This window comes from Callionymus lyra, chromosome 12 (genome assembly GCF_982586985.1).
Source record: "Callionymus lyra chromosome 12, fCalLyr1.hap1.1, whole genome shotgun sequence".
Taxonomy (NCBI): domain Eukaryota; kingdom Metazoa; phylum Chordata; class Actinopteri; order Syngnathiformes; family Callionymidae; genus Callionymus; species Callionymus lyra.
In genome coordinates this window covers 7,011,607-7,029,269 of record NC_141829.1, presented here as the reverse complement: position 1 = coordinate 7,029,269, position 17,663 = coordinate 7,011,607, and the positions used below count along the sequence as shown (strand labels likewise).

Sequence of the window (17,663 nt, the reverse complement as noted above, 5' to 3'; positions counted from 1 at the left end):
TTTCAGGAACCGCTGTGTGAAAATGTTCCCAATGTGGGAAGAATAAAGGAAAATCCATCAAACAATATTGTGCGCTCGCAGATGTTGAATTGTGTTTTACTACTTGTACTTTGTCGCCACTTATACCATGGTTGTTTTATTGTATTATTTTATTGTATTTTCTTATTTGACTTTATTGTTTTACTCTTTTACCCGAAAAGTGTCTTGAAACGCCTCGTAAATAAAATATATTATTATTAGTCATTTAATGTATTTGTTATTTTATTTTAGTGTCACAATTGTTGCATCGTCACTAACCTTGTGTTGCTTTTATAATCAATTAATTGTTATTTATTTTTTACAGAAACCACTTAAAACATGAAGTCATTTTATTGTGCAGCTCACAACAGACGTCGAGTAAAAAACCTCGTGTTGTATTTGTTAAAAACTATGGCAGTGACGTCAGTGATCACGTGACGTACAAGAGACACAAGAGGGCGGCAGTGACGCTCAGGTGAGGCGCGAGTCTGGAGGTGGACGAGCTGAACACGAAGTAGGAACTATCCAAGAGTCCCGTCACTGGAGAACAAACACAAAGAACAGTTACACTCACAGGAGTATCAGGTTTTTATTTTGATAATAACAAATGAACGAAAAACAAAAAAAAAATAAAGACAGATTTTATTAGGATGAAAAATTATTATAAACAATTAAATTAATGTATCTATATTTTCATTTACATTTTCAGCATCAGTGAGAATTCTGATCTGCTCTAGTAGAAGAACTCACATTACTCCGATCCTTAAAACTCTGCATTGTTTTTTAATTTCATTTCAAATAAAAACAAATTGAGAAAAGTATTATATAGAAACGAAAAAACAAGAAAACTATTTTCTGGAACTAATAAAACAATTGCCGTTTACACAAAAACGTGTGTGTTAATATAAAGATTCTATTTTAAGATTTAAACAAGAGTTGAACATTGTTGGATATATGAAATTAAACTAAATTTAAACGAGGGATTTTTTTTTCAAAAACAGTTTTTAATTTGTTGAGCAACATTCTTTTTAATATACTTACAGTCTGCACTGGTGAACATGTTTTAATTAATTTCATTTAATTTCCTTTTCTGTTAATTTATTTGACATATAGGTTATTTTTAAAGTAGTATATTATTTTAATTTCAGGATGAAAAACACATTTTTTAATAATCAGCAAAAAATAAAAATAAGACTATTTACCAGTTATTTTATTTATATATTTTCTTATTTCCTGCAATTATTATAAAATAATAATAAATTAATACAATTACTAAAAAATAAAGTAGAATAATAGATTTTTTTTTTCCAATTGCAAAACACAAGTTGTATTATTCAAAGGATTAATAAAGTACTAATCATTTTATTTATAGTAACTATAATTTTCTATTCCATATTCACATCAGGTGAAGGTACCTGTGGGCGTGGCCTCAGACACCGACGTGACCAGGTCGTTCTGGATGTTGCAGGTGTAAGAAGAACCGACTTCGGCTCCGTTAACTGAGCTGCTGAGGCTGAAGATTCCACCGGAGCCCTCGGTAAACACTGTTTCAGCTTCCAGGGTGTTGTCCTCCGAGTCCGTCCAGGTGACCGCGGGTTTGGGCGACCACCTCTGGGCCTCGGCTCTCAGGACACCGCTGGAGAAGGTGATGGACGGCGCCGAAAAGGCTGAAAAACAATTTCAGGATTCAAGAAATGAGGCCGAAACTAGAAGCGAAGATGCTCGTAAATGAGACTTAAACGTTGAAAATGGATCCGACCTGCTGTCCTGAGGTGGACGGTCACGTCTCCGCTGCCCTCGGACGAAGTGACGGAGCATTTGTACTCGCCTTCATCCGCTTTCTTCACATTCCTCAGCAGCAGAGAAGCGTTGCCTTGATCCACAGAGTCCGTGAATAAGCGAGTCCTTCCTTTGAACTGGGCGTTCTGGGTCGAGAGATCTTCCGCTCCGTCTGAATACTGGTAAACGGTCCCGGTCGATCCCGTCTTTGTCCACGTGAACGACATGTCGTCCACATCGCTGCCGTACGTCTTCACGTAGCAGCTCAGTAGTTTCTCTTTGCCCAGGTTTGCGACCGGAAACTTGCTAGTGGTGCGGATACTGGTTATGCCTCCTGCGACACAAATACTTCACTTTAGTCAAGAAATAAATGGAGCTTTATTTACTAGAATATAACAATATCGCACATGTAGCTATTTAAACCAAAGCTTAAATGGCATGATATGCTGGTTTGACCTGCATCGTGTGATGGTTTTGCTGGGCCAAGGGACCAGGTAACCACAGAACCAATGGACCAACGAACCAAAGAACTAACAGACCAAAGAACCAAAGAACCAATAGACCAACCGACCAAAGGACCAAAGAACTAATGGACTAACGGACCAAAGAACCAAAGAACAAACGAACCAAAGAACCAAAGAACCAAAGAACTAAAGAACCAAAGAACCAAAGAACCAAAGAATCAAATAATCATCGAACCAAAGGACCAAAGAACCAGATAACCAAAGAACCAAAGAACCAAAGAACCAAATAATCATCGAACCAACAAAGCAACGGATCAACAGACCAATTGACCAACAAACATGTGTAGATACTGGTCAAACATGTGTAGATACTGGTCAAACATGTGTAGATACTGGTCAAAAATGTGTAAACACTGGTCAAACAAGTGTAGATACTGGTCAAACATGTGTAGATACTGGTCAAAAATGTGTAAACACTGGTCAAACACGTGTAGATACTGGTCAAACATGTGTAGATACTGTTCAAACAAGCGTAGATACTGGTCAAACAAGCGTAGATACTGTTCAAACAAGCGTAGATACTGGTCAAACATGTGTAGATACTGGTCAAACATGTGTAGATACTGTTCAAACAAGCATAGATACTGGTCAAACAAGCGTAGGTACTGGTCAAACAAGCGTAGATACTGGTCAAACATGTGTAGATACTGGTCAAACATGTGTAGATACTGGTCAAAAATGTGTAAACACTGGTCAAACATGAGTAGATACTGGTCAAACATGTGTAGATACTGGTCAAACATGTGTAGATACTGTTCAAACAAGCGTAGATATTGGTCAAACAAGCGTAGATACTGGTCAAACATGAGTAGATACTGGTCAAACATGTGTAGATACTGGTCAAACACGTGTATATACTGGTCAAACATGTGTAGATACTGGTCAAACAAGCGTAGGTACTGGTCAAACATGTGTAAACACTGGTCAAACATGTGTAGATACTGGTCAAACATGTGTAAACACTGGTCAAACATGTGTAGATACTGGTCAAACATGTGTAAACACTGGTCAAACATGTGTAGATACTGGTCAAACATGTGTAGATACTGGTCAAACAAGTGTAGAGACTGGTCAAACAAGCGTAGATACTGGTCAAACATGAGTAGATACTGGTCAAACATGTGTAGATACTGGTCAAACACGTGAAGATACTGGTCAAACATGTGTAGATACTGTTCAAACATGTGTAAACACTGGTCAAGCAAGTGTAGATACTGGTCAAACAAGCGTAGATACTGGTGAAACATGAGTAGATACTGGTCAAACAAGCGTAGATACTGGTCAATCAAGTGTAGATACTGGTCAAAAATGTGTAGATACTGGTCAAACATGTATAGATACTGGACAAACATGTGTAAACACTGGTCAAACAAGTGTAGATACTGGTCAAACATGTGTAGATACTGGTCAAACAAGTGTAGATACTGGTCAAACAAGCGTAGATACTGGTCAAACATGAGTAGATACTGGTCAAACATGTGTAGATACTGGTGAAACATGAGTAGATACTGGTCAAACATGTGTAGATACTGTTCAAACAAGCGTAGATACTGGTCAAACAAGCGTAGATACTGTTCAAACAAGCGTAGATACTGGTCAAACATGTGTAGATACTGGTCAAACATGTGTAGATACTGTTCAAACAAGCATAGATACTGGTCAAACAAGCGTAGGTACTGGTCAAACAAGCGTAGATACTGGTCAAACATGTGTAGATACTGGTCAAACATGTGTAGATACTGGTCAAAAATGTGTAAACACTGGTCAAACATGAGTAGATACTGGTCAAACATGTGTAGATACTGGTCAAACATGTGTAGATACTGTTCAAACAAGCGTAGATATTGGTCAAACAAGCGTAGATACTGGTCAAACATGAGTAGATACTGGTCAAACATGTGTAGATACTGGTCAAACACGTGTATATACTGGTCAAACATGTGTAGATACTGGTCAAACAAGCGTAGGTACTGGTCAAACATGTGTAAACACTGGTCAAACATGTGTAGATACTGGTCAAACATGTGTAAACACTGGTCAAACATGTGTAGATACTGGTCAAACATGTGTAAACACTGGTCAAACATGTGTAGATACTGGTCAAACATGTGTAGATACTGGTCAAACAAGTGTAGAGACTGGTCAAACAAGCGTAGATACTGGTCAAACATGAGTAGATACTGGTCAAACATGTGTAGATACTGGTCAAACACGTGAAGATACTGGTCAAACATGTGTAGATACTGTTCAAACATGTGTAAACACTGGTCAAGCAAGTGTAGATACTGGTCAAACAAGCGTAGATACTGGTGAAACATGAGTAGATACTGGTCAAACAAGCGTAGATACTGGTCAATCAAGTGTAGATACTGGTCAAAAATGTGTAGATACTGGTCAAACATGTATAGATACTGGACAAACATGTGTAAACACTGGTCAAACAAGTGTAGATACTGGTCAAACATGTGTAGATACTGGTCAAACAAGTGTAGATACTGGTCAAACAAGCGTAGATACTGGTCAAACATGAGTAGATACTGGTCAAACATGTGTAGATACTGGTGAAACATGAGTAGATACTGGTCAAACACGTGTAGATACTGGTCAAACATGTGTAGATACTGTTCAAACATGTGTAAACACTGGTCAAACAAGCGTAGATACTGGTGAAACATGAGTAGATACTGGTCAAACATGTGTAGATACTGGTGAAACATGAGTAGATACTGGTCAAACAAGCGTAGATACTGGTCAAACAAGTGTAGATACTGGTCAAAAATGTGTAAACACTGGTCAAACATGTGTAGATACTGTTCAAACATGTGTAGATACTGGTCAAACAAGCGTAGATACTGGTCAAACAAGTGTAGATACTGGTCAAACATGTGTAGATACTGGTCAAACATGTGTAGATACTGGTCAAACAAGCGTATATACTGGTCAAACAAGTGTAGATACTGGTCAAAAATGTGTAAACACTGGTCAAACATGTGTATATACTGTTCAAACATGTGTAGATACTGGTCAAACAAGCGTAGATACTGGTCAAACAAGTGTAGATACTGGTCAAAAATGTGTAAACACTGGTCAAACATGTGTAGATACTGTTCAAACAAGTGTAGAGACTGGTCAAACAAGCGTAGATACTGGTCAAACAAGTGTAGATACTGGTCAAAAATGTGTAAACACTGGTCAAACATGTGTAGATACTGTTCAAACATGTGTAGATACTGGTCAAACAAGCGTAGATACTGGTCAAACAAGTGTAGATACTGGTCAAAAATGTGTAAACACTGGTCAAACATGTGTAGATACTGGTCAAACATGTGTAGATACTGGTCAAACATGTGTAGATACTGGTCAAACAAGTGTAGATACTGGTCAAACATGTGTAAACACTGGTCAAACAAGTGTAAATACTGGTCAAACATGTGTAGATACTGGTCAAACAAGTGTAGATACTGGTCAAACATGTGTAAACACTGGTCAAACAAGTGTAGATACTGGTCAAACAAGTGTAGATACTGGTCAAACATGTGTAGATACTGTTCAAACAAGTGTAGATACTGGTCAAACAAGTGTAGATACTGGTCAAACATGTGTAAACACTGGTCAAACAAGTGTAGATACTGGTCAAACAAGTGTAGATACTGGTCAAACATGTGTAGATACTGTTCAAACAAGTGTAGATACTGGTCAAACAAGTGTAGATACTGGTCAAACAAGTGTAGATACTGGTCAAAAATGTGTAAACACTGGTCAAACATGTGTAGATACTGTTCAAACATGTGTAGATACTGGTCAAACAAGCGTAGATACTGGTCAAACAAGTGTAGATACTGGTCAAAAATGTGTAAACACTGGTCAAACATGTGTAGATACTGGTCAAACATGTGTAGATACTGGTCAAACAAGTGTAGATACTGGTCAAACATGTGTAAACACTGGTCAAACAAGTGTAAATACTGGTCAAACATGTGTAGATACTGGTCAAACAAGTGTAGATACTGGTCAAACATGTGTAAACACTGGTCAAACAAGTGTAGATACTGGTCAAACAAGTGTAGATACTGGTCAAACATGTGTAAGCACTTGTCAAACAAGTGTAAATATTGGTCAAACAAGTGTAGATACTGGTCAAACAAGTGTAGATACTGGTCAAACATGTGTAAGCACTTGTCAAACAAGTGTAAATATTGGTCAAACAAGTGTAGATACTGGTCAAACATGTGTAGATACTGGTCAAACAACTTTATCGAGCCATCAAAACTATGAATTAAACAGACTTACTGGTCGTATTAGTTACAGATTCTTCTTCACGATATTCAAATATCATCTGAACAAGCAACAGGCGCAGAAAGACTCACCTGTCAACGTCACAGACAGGATGAGGATGATGACGGTTGAGAACAGGATGATGAGAGTGATCATGCTGCACACAGAAGAAAAGATAGTTTTGAGGAGACAAACAAAAACAAAGGTGTTGTAGAACCATAGTTATGTCATTCAGTCGTATCTCTTGTGTGTTACACTCAGAAAAGAAAAGAAAAGAAAAGAAAAGAAAAGAAAAGAAAAGAAAAGAAAAGAAAAAACCTCAGAATGTCAAGTCTCGTGGAGTCACATGCAAAGATAAACAAACATCAGAATGTGTGATAAAAAACACTGTATGCTAACGCTAATCACGTTAGCCATGCCGTGTGTTAGCGTTAGCAGCAGCTGTGAAGGTGATCCAGGGTTTACAGGGTTTACAGAGTCTTGTGACTAAATGTCAACCTTCAGGCTTTAAAGCAGATCAGTGTCTTGTTTGACTTCGACACCATCAACAGTGTAAATATCAGTGTGTGTGTCGAGAGTATTTGCTCAGCGTCTCCAGATACATGTTGTTTCCGTCAGAGCCACTGTTGCTGAATATCAGGAGTGTGTTGTCGCAACATGTCACGATACATTTGATACTGTAGTAACAAGTATATGTTTGTAGTATTGTCCAGTACTTGACTCTGGTGTTGTAATAGTAACAAGTATATACGTGTAGTATTGTCAAGTACTTGACTCTGGTGTTGTGATAGTGAAGTAACAAGGATATATGTGTAGTATTGTCCAGTACTTGACTCTGGTGTTGTGATAGTGAAGTAACAAGGATATATGTGTAGTATTGTCCAGTACTTGACTCTGGTGTTGTGATAGTGTAGTAACAAGTATATACGTGTAGTATTGTCAAGTACTTGACTCTGGTTTTGTAATAGTAACAAGTATATATGTGTAGTATTGTCCAGTACTTGACTTTGGTGTTGTGTGGTGTAGTAACAAGTATATATGTGTAGTATTGTGGAGTACTTGACTCTGGTTTCGGAATAGTAACAAGTATATATGTGTAGTATTGTCCAGTACTTGACTCTGCTGCTGTGATAGTGTAGTAACAAGTATATATGTGTAGTATAGTCCAGTACTTGTTCTCTGGTGTTGTAGTATTTACAGACCACATGACTCTTGACAAAGTTGTAACTGCTTTCATTTGTTTTCAAACCAAAATATGTCCAAACATCAGCTTTAAAAGCAGCTTGAGTCACTGTATCCTCTCGTCCTCAGTCATCACCATGATTTAATTCTTCCTTTAGCCGCAGAGGTCGATGTCCAGGTAAAGACGTGCAGATCAAAGACTCTCCTGTCAAGTTGTGTAGATCATTGCAAATATAAGAGATAAAGAGAATCTGATTTTGTGTTAGTGTGTTTCTGTATTTGTTGCTGGTATGATGTGTATCAATTTGTGTAAGTGCGTCTGTTTATTTGTTGATGTTGTGCGTGTCATCTTTTCGAGTTGTGCGTGCAATTGTGTGTTTCTGTGTATGTGCTGGTGTGTGAGTGTGTGTCACTATATTTCTGGGTTGGTGCATGTGTTTTTTTCTTTTGGGTAGTATGTGTGTGTGTGATTCTCTCTGTCGTTATAGTGTGTGTGCTTCTGAGTTCCGGCGGTGTGTGTCTGTGTTTCCGTTTTTGTGTTGGCGTGGTGTGTTTTGTGTATGTGTGATGTCAAAAAGTGTGATGTGTGTAGTGGTTGTGTGTAGAGTTCATGTTATGAAGCAAAATAATAAATATTATAATGAAAACATTGTTGTGTTATTCTGCTTGTTTTGTCGTCACGTAACACAACATCGATGTGAGCCTCTGTTCGAGGTGAAAATAATAAGAAATGAGTTAAATAAACGAGTCACATGATGTAAAAACAAATGTCAGTGTGTGTCAGTGTGCGTCAGGCTGTGTGTCAGTGTGCGTCAGAGTGTGTCAGTGTGTGTCAGTGTGCGTCAGTGTGTGTCAGTGTGTGTCAGTGTGCGTCAGTGTGTGTCAGTGTGCGTCAGAGTGTGTCAGTGTGTGTCAGTGTGCGTCAGTGTGTGTCAGTGTGTGTCAGTGTGTATGTCAGTGTGCGTCAGTGTGTGTCAGTATGTGTCATTGTGTGTCAGTGTGCGTCAGTGTGTGTCAGTGTGTGTCAGTGTGTATGTCAGTGTGCGTCAGTGTGTGTCAGTATGTGTCATTGTGTGTCAGTGTGTGTCAGTGTGTATGTCAGTGTGCGTCAGTGTGTGTCAGTATGTGTCATTGTGTGTCAGTGTGCGTCAGTGTGTGTCAGTGTGTGTCAGTGTGCGTCAGTGTGCGTCAGTATGTGTCAGTGTGTGTCAGTGTGTGTCAGTGTGCGTCAGTATGTGTCAGTGTGTGTCAGTGTGTGTCAGTGTGTGTCAGTGTGCGTCAGTGTGTGTGTCAGTGTGCGTCAGTGTGTGTCAGTGTGTGTCAGTGTGCGTTAGTGTGTCAGTGTGCGTCAGTGTGCGTCAGTATGTGTCAGTGTGTGTCAGTGTGCGTCAGTGTGTGTCAGTGTGTGTCAGTGTGCGTCAGTGTGTGTGTCGTACCTGTAGAAGATGATCTGACCCAGAGTCGCCATGACATCCGTGTTGTTGTTGTTGTTTACATGTCCAGTGGCGTCGCATCAACGACGACCTCGACACCAAGAATCTTCATCTGAAGCTTCTCTCCGTAAGTGAAGCTTCGACTCCTTGAGTCAATATTTCCTCTGAGGCGTGACTCGTCCGACCTGTCGTCATGACGATTAGTGTCAGCGACGATGTTAAGATTCACTTCAGTTCATAGTTTGTGTTCTTCTTTGGAGTGTGTGTCCCTTTATAGTGTTTTCTTGTTTCGAGTGTGTTATGGATTTATTTTGTGTGTGTTTCTGATTCAGAGTCATGATAGTGTTACTTTGTGTGTTTTAATCCTGCGGTTGTGGGTGATGTGTGTTTCTGTTTTTGTGATAGTGTAATGTGTGTATTTTTTTGTTGGTGTAATGTGTGTGTTTTCTGTGTGGTGTGTGTTTGTGTTGGTGGGATTTCTGTTCCTGTTTTGGGATGGTGTAATGTGTTTCTCTAAGTTTTGGTAATATGTGTGTTTCTGTTTTTGTGTTGGTGTGGTGTGTTTCTGTTTTTTTGTTGTATAATGTGTGTATTTTTGTGTTGGTGTAATGTTGGTTTCAGTTTTTGTGTTGATGTAATGTGTGTATCTTTGTGTTGGTGTAATGTATTTTTCCATTTTTGTGTTGGTGTAATGTGTGTATCTTTGTGTTGGTGTAATGTGTTTTTCCATTTTTGTGTTGGTGTAATGTGTTTTTCCATTTTTGTGTTGGTGTGGTGTGTTTCTGTTTTTTTGTTGTATAATGTGTGTATTTTTGTGTTGGTGTAATGTTGGTTTCAGTTTTTGTGTTGATGTAATGTGTGTATCTTTGTGTTGGTGTAATGTATTTTTCCATTTTTGTGTTGGTGTAATGTGTGTATCTTTGTGTTGGTGTAATGTGTTTTTCCATTTTTGTGTTGGTGTAATGTATTTTTCCATTTTTGTGTTGGTGTAATGTATTTTTCCATTTTTGTGTTGGTGTAATGTGTTTTTCCATTTTTGTGTTGGTGTAATGTATTTTTCCATTTTTGTGTTGGTGTAATGTGTTTTTCCATTTTTGTGTTGGTGTAATGTATTTTTCCATTTTTGTGTTGGTGTAATGTATTTTTCCATTTTTGTGTTGGTGTAATGTATTTTTCCATTTTTGTGTTGGTGTAATGTATTTTTCCATTTTTGTGTTGGTGTAATGTGTGTATATTTCTGTTGGTGTAATGTATTTTTCCATTTTTGTGTTGTGTAATGTATTTTTCCATTTTTGTGTTGTGTAATGTATGTGTTGGAGCAATGTGTTGATCTTTGTGTTGGTGTAATGTGTGTGTTTTTGTGTTGGTGTAATGTGTTTTTCCATTTTTGTGTTGGTGTAATGTATTTTTCCATTTTTGTGTTGTGTAATGTATGTGTTGGAGCAATGTGTTGATCTTTGTGTTGGTGTAATGTGTGTGTTTTTGTGTTAGTGTGGTGCGTGTTTCTGTTTTCGTGTTGGTGTGTGTTTTCTATTTTTGTGTTGGTGGGACGTGATTGTGTGTCTGTTTTGTTTCTGAGATGTTTGTGTTTTTATTTTTGTGTTGGTTTGGTGTTTGCATGTTTCCGAGTTGTGGTTGTGTGTGTGTTGAATGTGTGTTTATTTATTTAATGCGTTGTTGTGGTGTGTGAGTCATTCTGTATTGTGTGTATTGAGAGTGAGAGTTGTGTGTCCGTGATCCTCTGCTTGTGTGTGACTTGTTGTCTGAGTGTTCGTCACACGTGCACATTGTTGGTTAAAAATAACTTTTTCTCAAATAACGACTCAAGTGTGTGAGAAACTACACAACTGTTACACACTTTAATAATTGGATCCAAGACTTAAACAAATGTTTCTCAAACTAACGCTGGAAGAATCACCGACACAAGAGTCAACGTGTGAATCATTTTAACAAACAGTTACAAATAAAGCGATAAATAATCCTTGAGGTTCACGAGCTGCAGGTTGAGAGGCCGTAACCAAGACAACTCCACTCACTGGTCATTTCCATGAAGCCCGAGTCCAGGTCCAGGTGACTCGCTGCAGACAGAGTTATTAACAATTATATTGATGATAATATTGAGAGAATAATGACGATATTATTGAGAGAATATTAACGATAATATTGAAAGTATATTAACACTTATATTGATGATAATATTTACGGTAATATTGAGAGAATATTGAGAGAATATTGAGAGAATATTGAGAGAATATTGAGAGAATATTGAGAGAATATTTACAATAATATTGACTATAATATTAAGATAATATTAACAACAATATTAACGTTAATATTGAGAGAATATTGACAATAATATTGAGAGAATATTAACAATAATAGTAATAATAATATTGAGAGAATATTGACAATAATATTGAGAAAATATTAACAATAATATTGACGATAATATTGAGAGAATATTAACGATAATATTGAGAGAATATTAACAATAATATTAATGATAATATTGAGAGAATATTGACAATAATATTGAGAAAATATTAACAATAATATTGACGATAATATTGAGAGAATATTAACGATAATATTGAGAGAATATTAATGATAATATTGAGAGAATATTAACAATAATATTGAGAAAATATTAACAATAATATTGACGATAATATTGAGAGAATATTAACGAAAATATTGAGAGAATATTAACAATAATATTAAGAGAATATTAACAATAATATTGAGAGAATATTGAGAGAATATTGAGAGAATATTTACAATAATATTGACTATAATATTAAGATAATATTAACAACAATATTAACGTTAATATTGAGAGAATATTGACAATAATATTGAGAGAATATTAACAATAATAGTAATAATAATATTGAGAGAATATTGACAATAATATTGAGAAAATATTAACAGTAATATTGACGATAATATTGAGAGAATATTAACGATAATATTGAGAGAATATTAACAATAATATTAATGATAATATTGAGAGAATATTGACAATAATATTGAGAAAATATTAACAATAATATTGACGATAATATTGAGAGAATATTAACGATAATATTGAGAGAATATTAACGAGAATATTGAGAGAATATTAATGATAATATTGAGAGAATATTAACAATAATATTGACGATAATATTGAGAGAATATTAACAATAATATTGAGAAAATATTAACAATAATATTGAGAGAATGTTAACGATAATATTGAGAAAATATTAACAATAATATTGACGATAATATTGAGAGAATATTAATGATAAGATTGAGAGAATATTAACAATAATATAATCAGAAAATATTAACAATAATATTAAGGATAATATTGAGAGAATATTAACAATAATATTAAGGATAATATTGAGAGAATATTAACAATAATATTAATGATAATATTGATGGAATATTGACAATAATATTAAGGATAATATTGAGAGAATATTAACAATAATATTAAGGATAATATTGATGGAATATTGACAAGAATATTGACGAGTCAGACTCACCTGACAGCAGGTCACGAAGGACGCAGTAGTTTCTTCCTCCATCCAGGAGAGAACTGAAGTTCTGAGACATGGATTTGGCCTGAAATCATCAGACACAGAATTAAATATAATAATAAGATATAACAATGTATTAAATATAATAACAAATATGTTTTATTAATAATTAACATGAACATATTTACAGCATTTATTCCTTTTTTGTGTTGAAAATAAAGCTATGGCCTCTAGATGGCAGCAGTCATTCCATCCTGGCATTAAGTTCTGGCGACGACTGAGGACGAGAGGATACAGTGACTCCAGCAGCTTTTAAAGCTGATGTTTGGACATATTTTGATTTCAAAACAAATTAAAGCAGTTACGACTTTGTCAAGAGTCATGTGGTCTGTAAATACTACAACACCAGAGTCTAGTACTCCACAATACTACAAATATTTTTTCTACAGTGTCACTATACATTGCAATATACTGCATTAAATCGTTGCCTCTGTATCATGACACAGTATCAATGATACTTCGTCCTCATTTTTAAAGAACTACTATAGATGCTGCTGCTCTTTCATCTTCAGCTCTGAACCTCTAAACGTAGAGCGCCTCCTACTGACCTCTTAAAGTAATGACAGCGTTTAATGAAGCCTCACCAACACATCCCTATGTTGATGTTAATACTAGTAAGTTTATGACACTATTACAGTTTATTTTGTGTGAGTTTTAACTATTTATTCACCTTTTATCACCAAATAATTTGTCTAAAACATTGTTTTTTGCTTTTTACCCTCAAGAAATCATTTTTATCATTTTTTTTCTCTGAAAAAACGAATATTAAGTAAATAATAAGCAAAATTATTAAAAAATAATAGAGCTTAATATTGGAATTCCAATGTTTAAAAAATACAATTTCTCAACTCAATATTTTATTCATTTAAATTCAACATAAACATTTATAGCAGCAACATTTCTTTTTTGAATTTAAAAGGTTATGATAAAAAAAAATTACTAATTTAGAATATTTACTTTGTATTATCGGAATTAGAATATCACAGTCTATGAGTAAAGAAAAAGAAATACAATTAATTAAAAAAAACAAAACAAGGTTTTAATTAAATGATTCAACTAAAAATAAATCAACTTTTCTATTTAAAAATTATGTAATTCAATTTAACAATATGTTTATTTTAATTTAAAAAAACATTTAAAGCTTGAAAAAAAACAAACAAATAAAATAAAATAAAATTATAGTTTAAACATTTACAATGTTAAATTATACATATATGACGAATATACATACATACATACATACATATATATATATATATAATATCCTAATAACACTGATATTGAATGTTGAATTCAACATGTTAAAGGTTTAAACTTTAATTTCTTTATTTAAATGTGTTTTTTTTTTTTTCAAGCATTACATTTCTTTCATTTAATTAAATTTTACTTCACAAACAATCACCTTTTTTTTTCATTAAAAAACGTTTAGATAATAAACTTTTGACCAACTTTTTTTTCATATCGACTTATTTTCAAGGACGTATTAAATAATCAAAAAACGACGACGACGAGAGAAAAAAAAAGTGTAAAAATCTTCTACATTTTTCAAAAACAATTCAATAAAAATATATTCAATTAAATAATAATAATAGTAAGTAAGTAAGTAAGTAAGTAATATTTATTTATATAGCGCTTTTCGAGACCAGGGTCACAAAGCGCTTTAACAATCAAAACAATACTCAAAACAGTACATACTTCAAAGATCAAGATAACACCGAGAACAACACCGGAGTTCGAGAAATTCAAGGAAAAGCCTGAACAAATAGAAACGTCTTAAGATGTTTCTTAAAGGAGTCAGTAGATCCATCAAGCGCAAAGAGAGAGAAGATCGTTCCAAAGCTTAGGAGCAACAGCCTGAAAAGATTTCTCTCCTCTGGTCCTGAGCCGTGTGCGTGGAACCATAAGTAGATTCTGATCCACAGACCTCAGAGCCCGAGCTGGGGTGTAAGGCTGGATCAGATCAGTGATATAAAAAAAAATATATATATATATATATAAAAAAAAAGTAGTAAAAATCTTCTACATTTTTCAAAAACAATTCAATAAAAATATATTCAATTAAATAATAATAATAATAATAATAATAATAAAAATATACTGGACTCACGGAGACGCGGCAGCCGGTGGTGGTGATGGTGTCGCTCAGCGTGAACGTGATGTTCTCCGCCTGCTGCGCCGAGCTGTGGTTGCCGCTGATGGTGGACGGCGTCGCCGACACCAGCTGGACCAGAAGAAGAAGAAGAAGAAGAAGAAGAATCAACATCTCATGTACTCGTGGATCAAGCGATCGGACTCACGTGGTACCCGCACTCAGGACACCCCTCGTCCGGGTTCAGGACCAGGAGCTGCTGCACCAGCTTGGACCCGACCTCCAGGCACGGTTCCGTGAAGAGCCTGGAGACCAGAAGGTTGAAGGTCAGACGGAGACCGAAGGAGGAAGAAGGAAAAAAGTGTTCCTCACCACATGGTGCTGCAGAAGGCGTGGTACGGGGTGACGGGGAGGGAAGATCCGGGGCCCCAGGTGAGGGCCAGCAGGGCCGAGAGCGCCAGGAGAGTCGTCTTCATGGTTCCCGGGAGAGACTCTGGTCTGAGGTCCGAGGGGCGGCGGGGTTTTATCCAGGAGGTCGAACCCGATCAGACGCTTCCATCGTGACCTGCCGGAGAAAATGGGGATTTCGCGGCGGCGACGCCTTCTTTCGTGAGACCCCGGGGTCGTCGAGGGACACTGGAGATCTTGAGATGTTACTGGAAACATCACGAGGGACCTTTGTCTCCTGCTTTTTGCTCTTCTTCAGGTGTTGTTGTCGCAACGTTTCTCCTTTTGATGACTTGAAAAATTAACTTTTAAGAGACAAAAAAACAAACATTTATTCTTGTTATTGTTGTGTTTTTTTTAGATGTTTAATCTCAGATTGACACAAAAACTTTGTTTGAAAAAAAAAAAAGGTTAAAAATCAGTGGGAAGTTTGATTTTATTCAGTTTTTGTTCGTCATCAGGCAAAAATAAGGGATGAAAAATATGAAATCATGATCAAATGATGATATTATGGTGTTTTATATAAACTTTACGGAAAAAACATGATCTTTTTTTAATATTCACTTCAATAAATAGTCACAAAAATGACGAAAGCGAAGGAAAATAATCCTAATAAAGAAACCTTTTGTCAAATATTAAGACGAGTAATGAATAAAATAAATAAATGCAGAACAAAATTGATAGTTTTTGATAGTTTCAAAAATAATGCCTTTAAAAACTTTTTCATGGAAAATAAATGTCGATATCATGACGTGTGCGAACAAATCAAAAAGAACAAGAAAGAAAGAAAGAAAGAACAAAAGATACTTAAAAAAAAGGGGAAAAAGTTAATTTTAGGACTTTCTAGGAGAATCTCTTTAAAAACCTTCTACCATTTGTTTTTGTGACCAAACATCAGAACCTTTTAAATATCTCATCATTTTTTATACTTAAGTTATTATTATTCACATTATCTTTAATTATTATTTTTGATAAAAATAAATAAATGTTGTTCAGAAAATGTTATGTTCTACTAAATAATTTAACATAAAATATAAAATATACATTTGATTTAATCAACCAAAGTATTTCAAAGAATTTTGAGTCAACTTTTTAAATAACATTTTTATTAATCGTACTCTTTATTTTAAGTATTTTGTGAGTGTTTATCTTTTCAGAAAAAATAAATATGAACAGATTTTCAGTTACTAAGTGATGCTAATAGCAAGATGCTAATCATTCCAAGCTTTTAGCTAATGCTAATGCTAAACCAATGCTGTTGCATATATTATAAAGACTATAGCCAATGCTAATGCTAAACCAGCACTGTTGCTATTATCTAATAAAGGCTAAAGCTAATGCTAAACCAGCACTGTTGCATATATTATAAAGACCATAGCTAATGCTAAACTCTTATAAAGACTGTAGCTAATGCTAAACTCTTATAAAGACTGTAGCTAATGCCAAACCAGTGCTGTTGCATATATTATAAAGACCATAGCTAATGCTAAACTCTTATAAAGACTGTAGCTAATGCTAAACTCTTATAAAGACTGTAGCTAATGCTAAACCAGTGCTGTTGCATATATTATAAAGAGCATAGATAATGCTAAACTTTTATAAAGACTGTAGCTAATGCTAAACTCTTATAAAGACTGTAGCTAATGCTAAACCAGTGCTGTTGCATATATTATAACGACTATAGCTAATGCTAATGCTAAACCAGCACTGTTGCTAATCTCTAATAAAGACTATAGCTAATGGTAAACCAGTGCTGTTGCAAATCTCTAATAAAGCCTATAGCTAATGCTAAACTCTTATTAAGACTCAAGCTAATGCTAAAACAGTGCTGTTCTAAATCTCTAATAAAGATTGTAGCTAATGCTAAACCAGCACTGTTGCTAATCTCTAATAAAGACTGTAGCTAATGCTTATGCTAAACCAGCACTTTTGCTAATCTGTAATAAAGACTGTAGCTAATGCTTATGCTAAACCAGCGCTGTTGCAAATCTCTAATAAAGACTATAGCTAATGCTAAACTCTTATTAAGACTGAAGCTCATGCTAAACCAGCGCTGTTCTAAATCTCTAATAAAGATTGTAGCTAATGCTAAACCAGCGCTGTTGCTAATCTCTAATAAAGACTGTAGCTAATGCTTATGCTAAACCAGCACTTTTGCTAATCTGTAATAAAGACTGTAGCTAATGCTAATGCAAAACATTATTGTTTTAATTACTAAACACTATGAAGTTCTTTGAGTCTAAAGTTGTTGTTTTGTTCCGACATCTTAAAAATATCACTGAAGCGATTTTCTCTCGCTAACCTGCTGCTAGTTAAGTCTCCGTCT

The 17,663-nt window shown here is 35.3% G+C and overlaps 2 protein-coding genes across 2 annotated transcripts; both read right to left on the bottom strand.

Annotated features, from left to right (window-relative positions):
- On the bottom strand, positions 1-9,348 carry vtcn1 (V-set domain containing T cell activation inhibitor 1). The gene is made up of 5 exons (XM_087804220.1): positions 9,215-9,348; positions 6,689-6,753; positions 1,778-2,131; positions 1,434-1,685; positions 1-558 (listed from the first exon to the last, which is right to left on the bottom strand). The coding sequence occupies exons 1-5, from the start codon at positions 9,244-9,246 to the stop codon at positions 449-451; spliced, it is 813 nt and encodes a 270-aa protein (XP_087660346.1). The 5' UTR covers positions 9,247-9,348; the 3' UTR covers positions 1-448.
- Positions 9,349-11,199: 1,851 nt separating this feature from the next.
- Positions 11,200-17,451, bottom strand: LOC148068087 (uncharacterized). The gene is made up of 5 exons (XM_087804309.1): positions 15,263-17,451; positions 15,099-15,195; positions 14,909-15,022; positions 12,748-12,826; positions 11,200-11,289 (listed from the first exon to the last, which is right to left on the bottom strand). Exons 1-5 carry the CDS (start codon positions 15,364-15,366, stop codon positions 11,201-11,203), a joined length of 483 nt encoding a protein of 160 aa, XP_087660435.1. The 5' UTR covers positions 15,367-17,451; the 3' UTR covers position 11,200.
- Between the last annotated feature and the right edge of the window lie 212 nt (positions 17,452-17,663).

What these genes read in the sequence shown, in the direction of transcription:
- vtcn1 (XM_087804220.1), bottom strand. Translation starts at nt 9,246, where the DNA reads ATGGCGACTCTGGGTCAGATCATCTTCTACAG. An exon ending in CGTCCACCTCAGGACAGCAG is followed by an intron (nt 1,686 to 1,777) that starts GTCGGATCCATT and finishes ATTGTTTTTCAG; the next exon opens with CCTTTTCGGCGCCGTCCATC. An exon ending in GTCTGAGGCCACGCCCACAG is followed by an intron (nt 559 to 1,433) that starts GTACCTTCACCT and finishes TTTGTTCTCCAG; the next exon opens with TGACGGGACTCTTGGATAGT.
- LOC148068087 (XM_087804309.1), bottom strand. Translation starts at nt 15,366, where the DNA reads ATGAAGACGACTCTCCTGGCGCTCTCGGCCCTGCTGGCCCTCACCTGG. An exon ending in GTCCTGAGTGCGGGTACCAC is followed by an intron (nt 15,023 to 15,098) that starts GTGAGTCCGATC and finishes CTTCTGGTCCAG; the next exon opens with CTGGTGTCGGCGACGCCGTC. An exon ending in CCTTCGTGACCTGCTGTCAG is followed by an intron (nt 11,290 to 12,747) that starts GTGAGTCTGACT and finishes CTCTGTCTGCAG; the next exon opens with CGAGTCACCTGGACCTGGAC.